General features: G+C 39.1%; 2 protein-coding genes across 2 annotated transcripts; both read right to left on the bottom strand.

The window, feature by feature from the left end:
- Positions 1-508: 508 nt before the first annotated feature.
- LOC138191470 (nuclear factor 7, brain-like) lies at positions 509-3,149 on the bottom strand. The gene has a single exon (XM_069138314.1). The coding sequence runs from the start codon at positions 3,029-3,031 to the stop codon at positions 1,604-1,606; it is 1,428 nt and encodes a 475-aa protein (XP_068994415.1). The 5' UTR covers positions 3,032-3,149; the 3' UTR covers positions 509-1,603.
- Positions 3,150-12,978: 9,829 nt separating this feature from the next.
- LOC138191474 (nuclear factor 7, brain-like) lies at positions 12,979-14,819 on the bottom strand. Its single transcript, XM_069138318.1, has one exon. The coding sequence runs from the start codon at positions 14,699-14,701 to the stop codon at positions 13,274-13,276; it is 1,428 nt and encodes a 475-aa protein (XP_068994419.1). The 5' UTR covers positions 14,702-14,819; the 3' UTR covers positions 12,979-13,273.
- Positions 14,820-17,867: the final 3,048 nt, after the last annotated feature.

Here is a 17,867-nt window from a genome sequence, read left to right as displayed (position 1 = left end):
GAATGAAAGTAAAGAACTGTGCAGCCCTACATATAAACTACTTGATCTGTCCTCCTCTCGTCTCTTGAGGTCAGTGAGAGCTCTGCTGCCTTCCTGTCAGCTGTTTAGTCAGATGAAGCGTCACTGAGATCAACTGGAGCCGCTGTGTTCACTCTGAACTTCTGCCATCTTCTTTCTCCAGTGACTGAGTTGCACTGACAACACTGAGTTGGCTTCTCTTCGTAGGGTGTCTCTCCCTCTTTTCCCCTCCCTCTGTCTCCAACCTTATTCAATCATTTCTCTGCAGTTGTCTCTTTCGGTCACTTTGGGTTTCTTCTGTATAATAATACGAGTCCTCTAGTTCTCTGATTCTTGGGATTATTGCTCTGTTCTCTTACGTGCTACACGTGTTTCTCTAACTTCAAGACAATGTGTTAAGGTGTTATCCATAAAATGACAGTTTCAATAGAAACTTCAAGGTCTCTGTGTTTAAAGACATAAAACTGCAGCGTGGTTTTGATCTTTTTTATTGACAGAAATAAACCAGAACACAGATGAACTCACATTTCTGACAGTTTGATCATATTTACTCATCAGGTAAAGAACTGAAGTTCTGAATGCAGCTTCAAGGAAATCCACAGTTAACAAGAGGAAATCCTGAATGTGATGATGTTTCACATCTGACATATGAAGTGAGAGTTTCCATAAACACACCAGAACAAACAGCAGCTGAATGTTCAGGAACTATGAAATAAAGTATTCACTGCAGCCACTAAAATACACTCAATACAAAGACTGAAGGAAAAGTTCATCTTTCATCAAGAACATTTGCTCCAATGTGAACCTTCGCTGTCTTTATCTGACATGTTTATTATTTTATGGGAATTTATGGACTAAAATGATCAACAGGTTTATTAGAAATAGTCTTTAGTTGCAGCTTTAATCAAAACAATCTGCAGTTTTCTTATAAATTCTCAGTTTGTTCTGAAGCTTGAACAGGAATATAATTTGTGTTGAACATTATCAAACAGTTTCCACAAACTTTTCAAACAGTCCAAGAAACAAAAATAAAGAAGGAGATTTAGTTTGTCTGAATAAAAATGAATGAATGTATAAAATATATCAGACAGTCAACAGTAATCTGCACTGATGCACATTTTAAACACATAACAGGTGAGTTATTACATGAACGTCCACTGTTTGGTCCGTTCTGCACATTAAACATGAGCTTTTATTAAAACAAGTAAAGTAATGAACTGATTTATTCTAATTTGGAAAAAATAAACTATCAAAAGTAAATGTTAAATGTCAAAAACAAAACCAGGTAAGATGAAACTTTTCTGTGCTCATATTGTTTAACATTAAAACCTTGTTAGAAACCATTTTGTTCAAACTTGATCTTCATTCTTGGAGAATTAAAGAACCACATTTATGTTTTAACATCTTATTCAGTGATATTTCATGTTTTGTAGAACATAAAACAACAAAGGAATGTAATTAAAGTCATATTTCTTCTTTAACAAGGATTTCTACATTTTCTCACTTAAAAAAGAACAAACTAGAAAAGTTTAAGATTCAAAGATAACTTCCCCCCAAACAAATCATCACCACACAAACAACTAAATCACTTCCCTGAATCACTCTGACAGACTTTGATATCAGAAGTTTTGGCATCACCAGCTTTTCCAATATAGAAATATGGAAAGAGTTTCTCAGTGAAAGTGTCTCTGTGAGTGTAGATGTGAGTCATGTCTTCAGGGTTGTAGAAGGACACCTCCCCCATGTCATAGTCCAGCTGGACTCTGATCCTCTGGAGACTCTTCTTCACTCTGACAGTCTTACCAACAACATCAAGGTATTCTCCACTGTGATGAAATAAACACCAGACTCCATATTCTGGTGAATAATAACACTCTCCCTTCCTGTCAACTGACTCTTTAACTAAACCTATAGCCCAGTCAGGATGGTCTCCCACCTCCACCTCCCAGCTGTGTTTCCCTGAGCTGAAACCCTCAGAGCCCAGAACATCAACATATTTAGTGTTTCTCTCTGGATTGTCAGGAAGCTGCTGGTTTGTGTCTCCATGTCTCACACTGGTCAGATCATCAGACAGATGGAGCCATTGGCTTGCAGTGTTTGGGTCCAGAATGACAGGACTGAAGTGGACCTTCTCCTTCATCTTCTCCCAGACTCTGAAGGACAGGTTGCCCAGGTGTTTGGCCACATCTATCAGCGCTCCTGAGACCAGCTGTGGATCTGACAGTGAGCTCTGGGCTCTGGCTCTGGTCTGAGTGGCTTTATAACTGCTGAGGAACGGCACGTTGTGTTTCTGCAGGTCTTCTTCAACAGCACAGATACTGTCTGACAGAGAGGACATCTGCTCCTGAATCCTCTTCATCTCTCTGCTGATAGTCTTCCCCTTCTGCTCCTCTTCCTCCCTCAGAGCTGCCAGTCTGGACTCCTCTTCCTCTTTCAGGAACTGGTGGATCTTGTTGAACTCTGCTCTGATCTGCCTCTCTGTGGACAACAGCTGCTTCTTGGAGTGTTCACTCATTTCATTGTATGTTTCCTCCACTTGTTTGTATTTGTCCTTCTTGTCCTGCAGAGACTTTAAGTCAGATTTCAGCTGCTCCTTCAGATCACTGACTGCTTGTTCTACAGGAACCACTTTGTGAGTCTGGTGGAGAGAAAACTCACAGACAGTACACACAGCTCTCTGCTCGTCCTCACAGAACAATTTGGGCTCTTCTTGGTGTTTTCTGCACATCACCTCCATCTTCTTCTGTTCGTTTTCTGTTCCAGATGATCCAGATTTCTGTCTCCCAGCAAACGAGTCAGCCAGTTCCTTCAGTGTAAAATTCACTCGAGGATGATCTTTTGAAGATTTTCTTTTACAAATTGGACAGTTTTTGTTTCCAGCTTGTTCCCAGAATTTCTTTAGGCAGCTTGAACAGAAGTTGTGGCTGCAGCTCAGAGACACAGGATCTCTGAAAGTCTCTGAACACACATGGCAGCTCAGGTAACTTTCAACAAGAGCAGTTTTCTCAGCCATTTGTAATTGAAGTCTTTTAAAAGCAGGACTCACCAAGTTACAGTTTCTTCAACTTTCCACTTAAATTCCTCCAAATAAATGTTGTTCAGCAGAGATCTCACACCCTGTAATGGCGTCTCGGCTCTCTTCAACAATGTCAAAGTCTACTTTCATTTTCTCACCTTGTCATGTGTTAAACTATTACAGTCAGAAAAGCTGCAATGTAAAGTGTCTCCAGCAGATGGTGTCAGGACGTCTTCCAGAGGGACATGTTGGACTTTTCTTTGAGGACAGAACAACTTCCTTGTTGTAAAGTTGGTAAACAGAATGAAATGCTCACATCTTAATATATTCATGTATTTTCTTTCTTTTTAACGTAATAAAACATTAAATTGTGACAGTTCTTAAAATCACTTCCAACTCTAACAAAGTGGAGGTTTGTTCTTTAGTCCTCCAGTGAACAGTGAACATTTCAACACGCTGCTCAAAGCTCACAGGGAACCAGTTTTACTACATTTGATCTTCAGCAGCAGTAACAGGAAACATGTTGTGCTGACATGTCAGCATGAACGTGTTCATTTACACTTTGATTAAATGTTGGGATTCACTCAAACTTCAGCTACATGTGGCACAATAAGTGGTGCACAGCTTATTGAATAAGTCATGTTTTGATCAAATGTAAGTACAGAAGGAGTTTTATATGTTCTGAATGTGTTCTTTGTGTTTTTAGGAGAAGGAAGATCTGTTTTAGTAAAAGTCAAATGTAGGTCCAGTGTTATTCATCCCAGTATTAAGCAGCAGTGTCAGTAACCAGCCAGCAGGTGTCAGTGTCGTTGTGTGAGCAGCGTATACTAACCACGGTATTAAAACCACCTATGCAGAGGCAGTGAAGAGGGTCAGGCAGAGTGGAGGAACTGATGGAAGAAGGAAAGCAGCAAAACAACCCACAGCAGTCCCAGATCAGACAAATGAGGGTCAAATAATGGTCGACTTAATGAAGCTCCTCACTTTCATTGCAGGTAGTAAATGTTACAGTGGAGGTCAAATCTAAAACAGAGAGAATCCAGATCATTGTTAAAGCAGCAGTCCACCACTTAGATATCAGCAGACTAACATGGGAGGAAGTAAGAAATGATCTCAGTATTCAGGCAAGTCAAATATGGGATGGATAGTTTTAATACACAATGATCCAATGAGAAGAATATGTAACTGTGGAGATCTGGACAAGTGAAGGAGAGTTTATAGTCATTCATTTGACTGACGGTCTCCTCCGTGGAACAACAGGTGACCGTGGTCCAACTCCTCAGGGTTAAAGGAGGCTCGTCATCTCCTTCGTCAAGGAGAATCCAAATCCAAAATCTACAGGGTTTTCCAGGTAACTCTGAAACCTAACCTGTATAAAAACAAGGCTGTTACTCTACGGCACAGGTGTCAAACTCGTTTTCACCCTGGTCCACATCAGCATTATGGTTGCCCTCAAAGGGCCGGCTGTAACTGTAAGACTGTATAAATGTAACTACTCCCTAACATATTGTTAAATAACTGTCTCTGCATTGTTTATTTAAGTATACAAATATTGTGCATGCATTTATATAAATGGAAAAATATACCCCAACACATTTCTCTGTTATTATAACATGAATCCATTTAATTTAAGGTTGAGAAACCCACATTACTCTATCAAAGATCAAACTTTTACAGTGAATAACAAAGACAAATGTCATCAAACAAAAGTTATTAAATTAACTTTGTTTTGTTTTTTGTCTCAGTTGAGGGACAGAACTATATACAAATATTGTATTGTACAACACATAATTGTGAGCTGCTAAGAACATGTGTTTCATCTACATCCTTCATTGGTCAATCATTGACAGCAAACTATCTGATATCAACTTTTATTACCTTCCTACAGAACAAGATGTGGCCTGAAGACTCCAACACAAACTGAACAGCCTTGTTTCCCTCTGATGATCTGACCAGCGTGAGAAATGAATTCTCAGACAGTCAGATGAACATATAATGTTTATCCCCCTGAAGTCTCATGTTTACTCTATCAGAGTGGTTCATGTACTTTGTCACAGACAAAGAAACTGTTTGAAGATCTAAACCAAACTTTTACCTTTAAAAATGTTCTGTATGATATGAAAGAACATGTTTTAATTGTTCTTGTGAGGATGTGATTATTTTGTATTTCAACATCTCAGTTTGAAACAGACTTAGAAGCATTTCAATGTTAATTCACTTCCATTTTAATTTTCTACTAACATACACAACCTTTTTCTAAATTACACACATAATGTTTAAAACTGATCAAAAACAGCCTGATCAAATATCTCATAATTCTCTACTTCTTATTGTTGATTATAATAACTCTGTCTGATCTTTGGACTTTGCATGACATCTTTTATCATCCTGCAGCTGCCTGTTAGACTTCAACACTCACTGATGCATCGTAATAAACACATAAATACATGTTCTTCCTCATATTTTCTGCTTTTGTCATTTTTCAAAATAGTGTAAATTACTGCACATGATCAAAACTTCCCACAAAACAAAATGTCTACGTGAATTTGTCCTCAAATATTTAGCAAAATCTCTCAACACTAAATGCTGTATTAACCATTTTTATGGGTTGTAGCGAATCAGACCCTGTTAATATATAATCGAATTGTTTTTCCAAACATGATCAGGCATAAAATTTGTTTGTAAAACCATGAATATCTTTACTGAGTACTTCCCAGAACATCATATACAGTATATGTGTGTAAAACAAGTATTTTCAACAGAATAGAAAAACTACTTTCACAAGAACAAATGAATTGAATGAAACAAACTGACTGATGCTGAACATACTCAACATCCTGTTGGAGAAATGTCACCTTTGTTGCCCCTCGTGGAGCTGAACAAAGAGAAACTACGTCCACATAATGCAACTGAGTGTTTGTAAATGTAAACATGTACTAAACTTTTAAATCATATGTATCAGAAACTGTTTGCCTCACGTTGTTTCACTGTGTGACTGTATGCAGGTTAGAATCTGCAGTTAAGATGGACGACATCTTACATGAGCGAGTTGGAACAGCCCAACCTGGCTGCCTTGTCTCTGTTATTGTGTCCTTGTTGTGTCTTTGACCTCTAATCAAGCGCTCACTCCCTGAAACACAGCAGCTCCTCTCCACTCGGGGTTCAGGTCGCACAGCAGATGTGAACTGAAACTGTTTTAGACGTGTCTCCAGTGTTTTACAGGCTTGCTTCAGAGAAAGAGAAACAGAGGAGGGCCGATAGATGAATATTTGATTGTGTGCTCTGTAATATTGATGTGGTTCAGAGGCCTTGAGTCCGGCTCCTGCGGCTACATTAGCGCACCGGTAGTGTTTGAGTTCTCCCCGACCTTTTAGTAAAGAAAGCCTTTATGGTATTAATATGATGATGAATCGTGTCAGTATGCAGACACATGTTCAAGTATTTACTACTGAAGGTTTTTATTCAGTATTTTATCATCTCATAAATTGGACAATACCTTTTTTCTGTGTTGTAACCTTGAGCATGTTGTGCTGGCGGGTGTCTGCTGGTCATCAGTTAACAGCCTTACAAATAAGTGTGCAAGGTGAATGAAACTGCAGGTAACCATAGTTACCTAACCATGAGCCAACAGTCATCCGACACCGCCACGTTAAATGGAAGTAGATGACACATAATTGTACCAAATATCAATATCAAATTTGGCAGTTGATGTTCATGTTTCAGAGGGAGACAAATTATTGATACCATGTTCACAGTAAAGAAAAAATGGCTCGTCCTGGAAATCTGGCGAAACAAGTGTCCATCTCACGAGGCATTTTGGTTATTTAAGATCTTTTTAAGATATCAATCTGTCTGAATTCTAATGATTAAATAATCTCATATGCAAATATTGTCTTAAAAAAACAATATACATCCACATGTTCATGGTCTTTTATTTAGATATACATAAGACAAAGGCTCTATTTTCCATGTGTGTCCTGATTTTAAAAGTTTGTGTATAATGAAGGGCTGCAACTAAACATTTCATAACACATATATCTTTTTATTATTTTTAGTTGAACATATTTCCTTCAGTAAAATTCATAACGTGCTTCATGAATGTGCCTTGGCCTCGCAATCGACAATAAAACCTTTTTGATTCTTTACAGCAAACCAGCGTTAATGCATTTATAAGAAGCAGTGAAATTCAAGAAAATAAACTCTCCCATTTTGTTTATGTATCTACATGATAAATGACTTTGCATGTGGAAATTTGATTTTTATTCATATACACCTTTAATTCAGCGCTGTATATAAAAATCACATTTAGTAATGCTGAATCAGCAGGCAGCTCAGCCAGTGTCTCCCATCATGTAAAACCTTCCACGTCACCTTAAGAGCACTAACATGGACCAAGGGATGCTTTTATTTTGGAGCAACCTTGTTTCCATTTCCCCCCAAAATTTATGATTCACTTCAAGTAATTCAAATTATTCATCTATTTTAGAAATGATCTGATCAGTTTATCATTTTCAAATCAATATTTAAAAAATGTCTTTATACAGAAAATTGTATTTTCAGAGCCTCTGTGGTGGGAGCTGCAGTTCCTCTCTTGATTTCATGAAATCCAAGCTTCACATGTCCACTGTGCCTGTGACTGCACTTTCAGGGTGGAAGGTGAAGGTGAAGAAAGGCTTGTCATTCACTTCCAGTGTTCATGATTCACCACTGAGATCCCACCGCAACTCATTTCATGTGGAGTTAACTGAGAACCTTGAACATGGACTCTTCTGTTCACCTCACAGCTCACAATTTAGTACATCATCAGCTTTCCGTCAATAAATTTGAAATTCTTCATCCAAAAGTCCACAAATCCATCTTTGGTCTCATGTCTATAAGACGTCAGTGTTGCTGTTTCTGCACGGCAATGAAGGTAAGGTCGCTTTTAAAAGAAGAAATAACACATCTTTAAATTAAAATTGAAATGATGAGATGATAATCAACAAATTGCAGCATTCATAAAATCAGTGCACTCAGAGGTTTCACCTGTACAATCTGTCTTGGTCTGGTTTGACCAGCAGCTTTGTCACTTCATTTAAATCTTATTACTGAGTAGTACTTTAAAATCACTGTGTGTATTCACCAACTTGATGACTTTCCTCGTATTGTGCCGCCATGTTTTAGCATTCATGATCCTGTAATTGTGACTTGTGGCCATAATTATCCAGCAAAAGCGATTCACTTCTCTGTTGATCATGAAGAGAAAACGTGAACTTTCTACCGTTTACTTGTGATTGAAGTCAGCTATCTGTAGAGGGCAGTCTTTGATTAACGTTTCTCTGCTGCTCACAGTGCTGCTCTGTTCTGTTCTGCATTATGTTTCCCTCCTTTATGATTTTAGGTGATATCATCTTATCAATAGCAGTAAAGTTTGATGTAAATCCCTCGGTACTTTCACAGAGGTCAGAAGTTTAAAGAGGAGTTTATGCTCTCGAGTATTGATGCAACCAGAGTTGTTGATGGTTTGATGTTAGCTGTGGTCATATTTGTGTGCATGACACGCATGTGTACAGTGCACCAATGACTGTAACTGAAAACTAATGTGAGCCCATGTACCAAGTTCTCTCCTCAGATTAAATGTCATTTAAGATGCAAGAGAAAATTGCAGTTTTGTATTTCAACATCAGAGGTTTGAGGGTTTCTTTGTCTCTGATGTCACTGGTACATTTTTATAGTATAGATGATACCAGCATGCCAGCGGGCGCTGGGTTTCAAACTTTGGAGACTGCTCACTGATCTGAGCCAAAGACCAACAGTAACCAGCTGGTTTGACCTTTAACTTTAACTTTAGACTTGACATGGTTGATTACACACCTTTGAATCAAAGAAAAAGTGAAAATCCTCTTTGTGGTTAATTACTTCCTGCATCTCAAGCAGGTCTCTGCAGGTTTATTTAAAGATAACATGTCATGTTATTGATCCCCTGGAGAGAAATGAATATAGAAGCAGAGGAAACAGACCACAGAAGCCAGAATCAGTGCAGATAAGCAGAATAATTTACAAATATGAATCAAAACAAAATCACGCTGCATTATAACTTTGACCAGTGTGAATAATGGAACAGACACACACTGCTAAAACTATGTGGACACCTGATCATGCCATCTGTATGTTACCTTGTCTGTTCAAATTCACTGATGAAAATATCAATTAAAATTTAAATGGATATTGAACCTGTATAAAAGTATTCTTTAATTCTTAAAAAAACAGTTTAATATTATCAAAGTTTAGGGTTTTCTCAAAAACAGCTGCAAAAAAAGGTTGTAACAGACTCTGAATCCATGGACCAATCAGGAAAGGGGGCCCAGTGTAAAAAGGAGAGTGAAGTCAGCAGACAGAGAGGAAGAAAACATGACGACTCTGCACAGGCCAGTCAGACACCTTATTAAATTAAGATTCAACACTGAGAGGAAGTTTGAGATGAATATGAGAGGAACCGACATGAACTCTGGATTGAATGGTTGCATATCAGAGCCATTCGCTGGGTCAGAAAGTTTTCTCTGTCAAAGCCCTGGAGAGTTTCATTGAGCTCCTGCAATGTTGTTATGACGGCTGAGATAATGCAGCATCCTGTCGTGTTGTGTGGTGTTTTCCTTCAAGAACGTGTGTGTCGAGCCATGAACACTAAATACATCCAGATCACAGGATCACATTTAAAGTTGATGTTCAGGATGAAAACCTGTTCAGGATAGGAAAGGCTGCTGGACATCGGCCCCTTGAACAAAGTCCACTTCCTGGAGGCGGGGCTTAATAATTCTCCTCCATGGAGAACATGCAGGAGTTCTCCAGGCTGCACAGAGACCAGGATCCTCTGGACCGAGTCCAGTCCTGATCCGGTTTGTTGTGAGACACTAGCTCCTCACTTAAAGACCGACTCATTAAAAGATGTTCTGCTTTAAAAAACACATATCATCGAAAACAACGACAACAACGAGTTTTTCTTCAATATCAGTAAAATAAATGAGAAGAGAAGAAGAAAGAACAGAAAAGATGACAAGAATTCAACATGTATTATTTTCAGTAATCGTCTGTATGTTTTACAGCTGAGGTTTGATGATGGTGAAAAGCAGAAAGTCAGCAGAAAGGACTCATGTCAGACAGATAATATTAAAAGTAAATCATTTTTAAACAGGTTTCTGATGAAGTGTCCCATCAAGAGACATGATTAATATTCAATAAGGAAACAGTGTTATACTTATATAAATACATATAAATACTGTAAATACTTTTATCAACCTCTGCAGTTAACATTAATATTAAAAAGGTCAGAAAGTGGAAATAAAATATTCAGTGTTGAAATAACCAGCCTGAACAGATCTGTCTCCATCTTGTGGTGATCACAGGAATTAAAATCCCTCCATTCAATCACATCCTGAGTGTAAACTGTTCAGTCAGTGGAGTTGAAGACATTCTGCAGATGGAAGAATTATGTCCCTAAAAAATGGATCAAGTTGGAAACAAAATGAATTTAACACTGAAATAGTTTTTCTTTGTTGTCTTCTTTTGCCGTTTCCACACATTTCTTAAGATTTCTCACTTACATTACTGACCTTGTTCTGTATAAACTATAAAAATATCACATAATTCAGCAGCGCTGAAAGAACACCAAGTCTAAACTAAATTATTGTAAAACACCTGTTTGAAAAGAATAAAGTTAAAAGACCCAAAACTGGAATCATTCATCAAAATATGAAAGAAAGCTAAAAACAGAAATGATGAAAAGACTGAAACAGATTTTATTACAGAGGATATATTCTACTTTACAATGTTGTGTTACTAAAACAAAGATGCTGATAACCTGAAATATCTTTCTGGATTATCTGATGTTTAACTTGATTTTTACAGACATACACTACCGGGAAGTAGACCGAAAGACAACAGACTGAAACTGACTGACTGTGGGAGAAATACCAGTATTGAAGTTATTACTTGAATTTGTTATTTTTCTTTTATGCTGTTCCCTTGATTTTCTGTGCGTGTTAATAACTATAATAAATTGCAGTTCAGTTCCTTGTTTTAAACTGCAAACATTTGCCGTGTTTCATTCACTCCCAGAGCGACCTAAAGACAGTCCTAAACTTAACACAGGAAATCCAGTGTGTTACATAGACTACACTAGTTATTAACTGCTCCTCCGAAACGAGTCTCTGGTCCGAGTTATCTGCTGTCAGCTCCAGGTGTTACAAATAGCTGCCTTTTGTACACAGCTGAGAGAATATGAGGAGCACTCGTTGACCATCAGCACCAAGAGTGACGGCTGCTCCACTGAGCCTGCATGTCACTTTGAGGAACAGCACTGGAGTCCAACAGGCTGATTAGAGGCAGTTCAGAGAGTGAATGATCTCCAGCAGGGGGCGCTGTCACACAAAGTAAAACACAGATGGACGGCAGACTGATGCTTCTAATGGAGCTGCACAATAAGTTGACTTTAGTGTCGGATCAAACAGACGATCCAGTCAGAGACAACAGCAGTTTATCACTGTAGAACAAGAACCAGCTTCCAGTCACATTATTGATCAGGGCGGCACAATTATCACTAAAATGGCACCAATGTGTCTGATAAATCATGACTGGAGGATTTATAGAAGCTGAAATCATGAATGAAAGTAAACAACTGTGCAGCCCTACATATAAACTACTTGATCTGTCCTCCTCTCGTCTCTTGAGGTCAGTGAGAGCTCTGCTGCCTTCCTGTCAGCTGTTTAGTCAGATGAAGTGTCACTGAGATCAACTGGAGCCGCTGTGTTCACTCTGAACTTCTGCCATCTTCTTTCTCCAGTGACTGAGTTGCACTGACAACACTGAGTTGGCTTCTCTTCGTAGGGTGTCTCTCCCTCTTTTCCCCTCCCTCTGTCTCCAACCTTATTCAATCATTTCTCTGCAGTTGTCTCTTTCGGTCACTTTGGGTTTCTTCTGTATAATAATACGAGTCCTCTAGTTCTCTGATTCTTGGGATTATTGCTCTGTTCTCTTACGTGCTACACGTGTTTCTCTAACTTCAAGACAATGTGTTATGGTGTTATCAATAAAATGACAGTTTCAATAGAAACTTCAAGGTCTCTGTGTTAAAAGACGTAAAACTGCAGCGTGGTTTTGATCTTTTTTATTGACAGAAATAAACCAGAACATAGATGAACTCACGTTTCTGACAGTTTGATCATATTTACTCATCAGGTAAAGAACTGAAGTTCTGAATGCAGCTTCAAGGAAATCCACAGTTAACAAGAGGAAATCCTGAATGTGATGATGTTTCACATCTGACATATGAAGTGAGAGTTTCCATAAACACACCAGAACAAACAGCAGCTGAATGTTCAGGAACTATGAAATAAAGTATTCACTGCAGCCACTAAAATACACTCAATACAAAGACTGAAGGAAAAGTTCATCATTCATCAAGAACATTTGCTCCAATGTGAACCTTCGCTGTCTTTATCTGACATGTTGATTATTTTATGGGAATTTATGGACTAAAAGGATCAACAGGTTTATTAGAAATAGTCTTTAGTTGCAGCTTTAATCAAAACAATCTGCAGTTTTCTTATAAATTCTCAGTTTGTTCTGAAGCTTGAACAGGAATATAATTTGTGTTGAACATTATCAAACAGTTTCCACAAACTTTTCAAACAGTCAAGAAACAAACATAAAGAAGGAGATTTAGTTTGTATGAATAAAAATGAATGAATGTATAAAATATATCAGACAGTCAACAGTAATCTGCACTGATGCACATTTTAAACACATAACAGGTGAGTTATTACATGAACGTCCACTGTTTGGTCCGTTCTGTATATTAAACATGAGCTTTTATTAAAACAAGTAAAGTAATGAACTGATTTATTCTAATTTGGAAAAAATAAACTTTCAAAAGTAAATGTTAAATGTCAAAAACAAAACCGGGTAAGATGAAACTTTTCTGTGCTCATATTGTTTAACATTAAAACCTGGTTAGAAACCATTTTGTTCAAACTTGATCTTCATTCTTGGAGAATTAAAGAACCACATTTATGTTTTAACATCGTATTCAGTGATATTTCATGTTTTGTAGAACATAAAACAACAAAGGAATGTAATTAAAGTCATATTTCTTCTTTAACAAGGATTTCTACATTTTCTCACGTAAAAAAGAACAAACTGGAAAAGTTTAAGATTCAAAGATATCTTCCCCCCAAACAAATCATCACCACACAAACAACTAAATCACTTCCCTGAATCACTCTGACAGACTTTGATATCAGAAGTTTTGGCATCACCAGCTTTTCCAATATAGAATAATGGGAAGAGTTTCTCAGTGAAAGTGTCTCTGTGAGTGTAGATGTGAGTCATGTCTTCAGGGTTGTAGAAGGACACCTCCCCCATGTCATAGTCCAGCTGGACTCTGATCCTCTGGAGACTCTTCTTCACTCCTACAGTCTCACCAACAACATCAAGGTATTTTCCACTGTCATGCAATAAACACCAGACTCCATATTCTGGTGAACCACTTATTTTTCCCTTCCTGTCAGCTGACTCTTTAACTAAACCTATATTCCAGCGAGGATGGTCTCCCACCTCCACCTCCCAGCTGTGTTTCCCTGAGCTGAAACCCTCAGAGCCCAGAACAATGGCATAATTGGTGTTTCTCTCTGGATTGTCAGGAAGCTGCTGGTTTGTGTCTTCTTGTCTCACACTGGTCAGATCATCAGACAGATGGAGACATTGGGGTGCAGTGTTTGGGTCCAGAATGACAGGACTGAAGTGGACCTTCTCCTTCATCTTCTCCCAGACTCTGAAGGACAGGTTGCCCAGGTGTTTGGCCACATCTATCAGCGCTCCTGAGACCAGCTGTGGATCTGACAGTGAGCTCTGGGCTCTGGCTCTGGTCTGAGTGGCTTTATAACTGCTGAGGAACGGCACGTTGTGTTTCTGCAGGTCTTCTTCAACAGCACAGATACTGTCTGACAGAGAGGAGATCTGCTCCTGAATCCTCTTCATCTCTCTGCTGATAGTCTTCCCCTTCTGCTCCTCTTCCTCCCTCAGAGCTGCCAGTCTGGACTCCTCTTCCTCTTTCAGGAACTGGTGGATCTTGTTGAACTCTGCTCTGATCTGCCTCTCTGTGGACAACAGCTGCTTCTTGGAGTGTTGACTCATTTCATTGTATGTTTCCTCCACTTGTTTGTATTTGTCCTTCTTGTCCTGCAGAGACTTTAAGTCAGATTTCAGCTGCTCCTTCAGATCACTGACTGCTTGTTCTACAGGAACCACTTTGTGAGTCTGGTGGAGAGAAAACTCACAGACAGGACACACAGCTCTCTGCTCGTCCTCACAGAACAATTTGGGTTCTTCTTGGTGTTTTCTGCACATCACCTCCATCTTCTTCTGTTCGTTTTCTGTCTCAGATGATCCAGATTTCTGTCTCCCAGCAAACGAGTCAGCCAGTTCCTTCAGTGTAAAATTCACTCCACGATAATCTTTAGAAGATTTTCTTTTACAAATTGGACAGTTTTTGTTTCCAGCTTGTTCCCAGAATTTCTTTAGGCAGCTTGAACAGAAGTTGTGGCTGCAGCTCAGAGACACAGGATCTCTGAAAGTCTCTGAACACACATGGCAGCTCAGGAAACTTTCTAAAAGAGCAGTTTTCTCAGCCATTTGTAATTGAAGTCTTTTAAAAGCAGGACTCACCAAGTTACAGTTTCTTCAACTTTCCACTTAAATTCCTCCAAATAAATGTTGTTCAGCAGAGATCTCACACCCTGTAATGGCGTCTCGGCTCTCTTCAACAATGTCAAAGTCTACTTTCATGTTATCACCTTGTCACGTGTTAAACTATTACAGTCAGAAAAGCTGCAATGTAAAGTGTCTCCAGCAGATGGTGTCAGGACGTCTTCCAGAGGGACATGTTGGACTTTTCTTTGAGTACAGAACAACTTCTTGTTGTAAAGTTGGTAAACAGAATGAAATGCTCACATCTTAATATATTCATGTATTTTCTTTCTTTTTAACGTAATAAAACATTAAATTGTGACAGTTCTTAAAATCACTTCCAACTCTAACAAAGTGGAGGTTTGTTCTTTAGTCCTCCAGTGAACAGTGAACATTTCAACACGCTGCTCAAAGCTCACAGGGAACCAGTTTTACTACATTTGATCTTCAGCAGCAGTAACAGGAAACATGTTGTGCTGACATGTCAGCATGAACGTGTTCATTTACACTTTGATTAAATGTTGGGATTCACTCAAACTTCAGCTACATGTGGCACAAGAAGTGGTGCACAGCTTATTGAATAAGTCATGTTTTGATCAAATGTAAGTACAGAAGGAGTTTTATATGTTCTGAATGTGTTCTTTGTGTTTTTAGGAGAAGGAAGATCTGTTTTAGTAAAAGTCAAATGTAGGTCCAGTGTTGTTCATCCCAGTATTAAGCAGCAGTGTCAGTAACCAGCCAGCAGGTGTCAGTGTCGTTGTGTGAGCAGCGTATACTAACCACGGTATTAAAATCACCTATGCAGAGGCAGTGAAGAGGGTCAGGCAGAGTGGAGGAACTGATGGAAGAAGTAAAGCAGCTTCATGCTCTGACTAACACAACCGGAAATACAACACCAAGTTCACATATGATCAAGGAGAGCACGAGCTTTCGGAGCTGCCTCGAGCCGACGGACAACACGAGCTTCTCCAGTTCGCCGCTGCAGCTTAACTTCGCTGAACTCACCAAGACGCTGACAAACGAGGTGAACTCCTGGTACACAGGTGTTTGGACAACTCCCGTCTCTTCACAGAAACTCTCTCCAAAAGTCGACTTCTTGTTCACACAGTTTTTACTATCCTGTGTTTAGATGAAGTATTTCTCCGTTTCGAGCCGCTCGTCTGTTCAGGCCGTCTTCACTTCTCTGCGCTCAGTCTGCTACCTGGAGGGGCGGGACTTAACCTCCTCCTCCAATCAGAAACCTTAATTGCCTGATATAGCCAATGAGAACTACGTCTGAGCGAAGTGGCTATGATTGACACCGTGTTTAGCAAATAGACAACAACAAAGGAAACACACAATAACCCGCGCAGTTTTACTACTTGGGTTACAAATAGATGAGCACACATTGAAGGGAAAGGTGGCAACGAGGTGTTGGTATGTGGAGATTTGAATGAACATAGCATGTTATGGAGTGGAGTAAGAACAGATGCAAACGGTGACGTAATAGAAGAGTTACTAGAAGAAGATAATTTGGTTTGTTTAAATGATGGTAGAGGGACTAGATTAGATGTGAACACGGGGAACACGTCTTAACACTGTTTAACTATAGTATCTAGAAATTTAGCAGCGATATGTGAGTGGGGTGTAGAAGATGAACCTTCAGTGGGTAGTGACCATTTTCCAACATGCTGTAAAGTATCATTACAAAGCAGTAAGGAACCATGAGATCTAGCGGAGAAGTGGATATTTAGTAGGACAAAGTGGGACATTTTTAAATGTATATGTGAGAGAGAAATAGATAAAATAGACTTAAATGAAGATATTGAGAAGATTGATACAGAATTGACATTTACAGTCCTGGAAGCTGCAGATCAAACAATTGCTAAAGGAAAAGGACGGATGAAAAGAAAGGCTGCCCCCTGGTGGACAGATGAGTGTTAGAGAGCAGCGAAAGAAAGAAACAAAGGTCTTAGGTTGTTCAGAAAATCACATCATTTCCAGAATTTAAACATTTAAAATCCTTCAGAAAGCAAAAAGGGAAAGCTGGCAGAACTTTTGAAGCAGAATTGGGAGATCAACACCTGCGGGACAGATTTGGGGGATGATGAGAAGCATGAGAGGAATTAGAAGAGGACGGCAGCATCCAGTGTTGAAGAAGGGGAGGAAACAGCAGCGTCGGATGGGGAGAGGGCAGAGATGATGGCAAAATACAAACAGAAATCCACAGCTCTGTCAACCTGACAGTAGAAGGTAAGAGAGGAAGGGAAAGGACACGATCAGCTCATCCTGGTATTCATGAAAGAAGAGACAATACTAACAGTCCACTTGATGCCACGTTTACTTTAGAAGAGTTGAAAAGAGCGATAGAAAGAGGACGACTTACATCACCAGGGAAGGATGACGTGTTACATAATAGTAAAGCATTTAGGTCGTTTAGTAATGATGAAATTGTTCTGTTTTCATCATCAGGTTTGGGAAGTGGGGAGACGACCTAGTTCTTGGAAAGAAGCTGTGATTATTCCAATCAGGAAACCAGGCAAGGACTCATCAAACCCAATGAATTATAGACCAACTAACATCTCATGTAGGTCAGATTATGGAAAGAATGATTAAGAAACTTTGTGAAGGAACGGCAGCACAGTTGGGACTCAGGAGACACAGGAAGACACGTTTATGCTCTTCAGAGAGACGTTGGCAAATGGAGGACATCCAGAAGAAGCACCAAGGAAGAAAACATATTAACCAGACTGAGGGTTGGACACACAAGGCTGAACAAAACAACACAACTAATAAATAAACACCCAACAGGACGATGTGAGTTCTGCAAAATACCAGAATCTGAACATCTTATCATTTGTCATTGCCAGAAATTCACAGGACAGCGAGACATGTTGAAGAGGAAGCTGGGAGTTGAGGAACTTCATCTAAAAGACACGTTAACCTTATGGGCAGGAAGTGTGTTGCAATACTTGAAAGAAACAGGATTGAGTAAAAGAATTTAGTTCACTGAATTGGTGCAACCTTTGTTTTGTTTTTGTTGTTTTTTGTAAGGGGATAGATAACTCTGGTCCACACTCCCACACAGTGGAAGAAGAAGAAGAAGAATCCACTGAAAGATATTGTTTCATTT

The sequence above is a fragment of the Embiotoca jacksoni genome, unplaced genomic scaffold (assembly GCF_022577435.1).
Source record: "Embiotoca jacksoni isolate LCO1_2020_lvr unplaced genomic scaffold, fEmbJac1.0.p SCAF_8, whole genome shotgun sequence".
Taxonomy (NCBI): domain Eukaryota; kingdom Metazoa; phylum Chordata; class Actinopteri; family Embiotocidae; genus Embiotoca; species Embiotoca jacksoni.
This window is presented reverse-complemented; position numbering and strand designations above follow the sequence as displayed.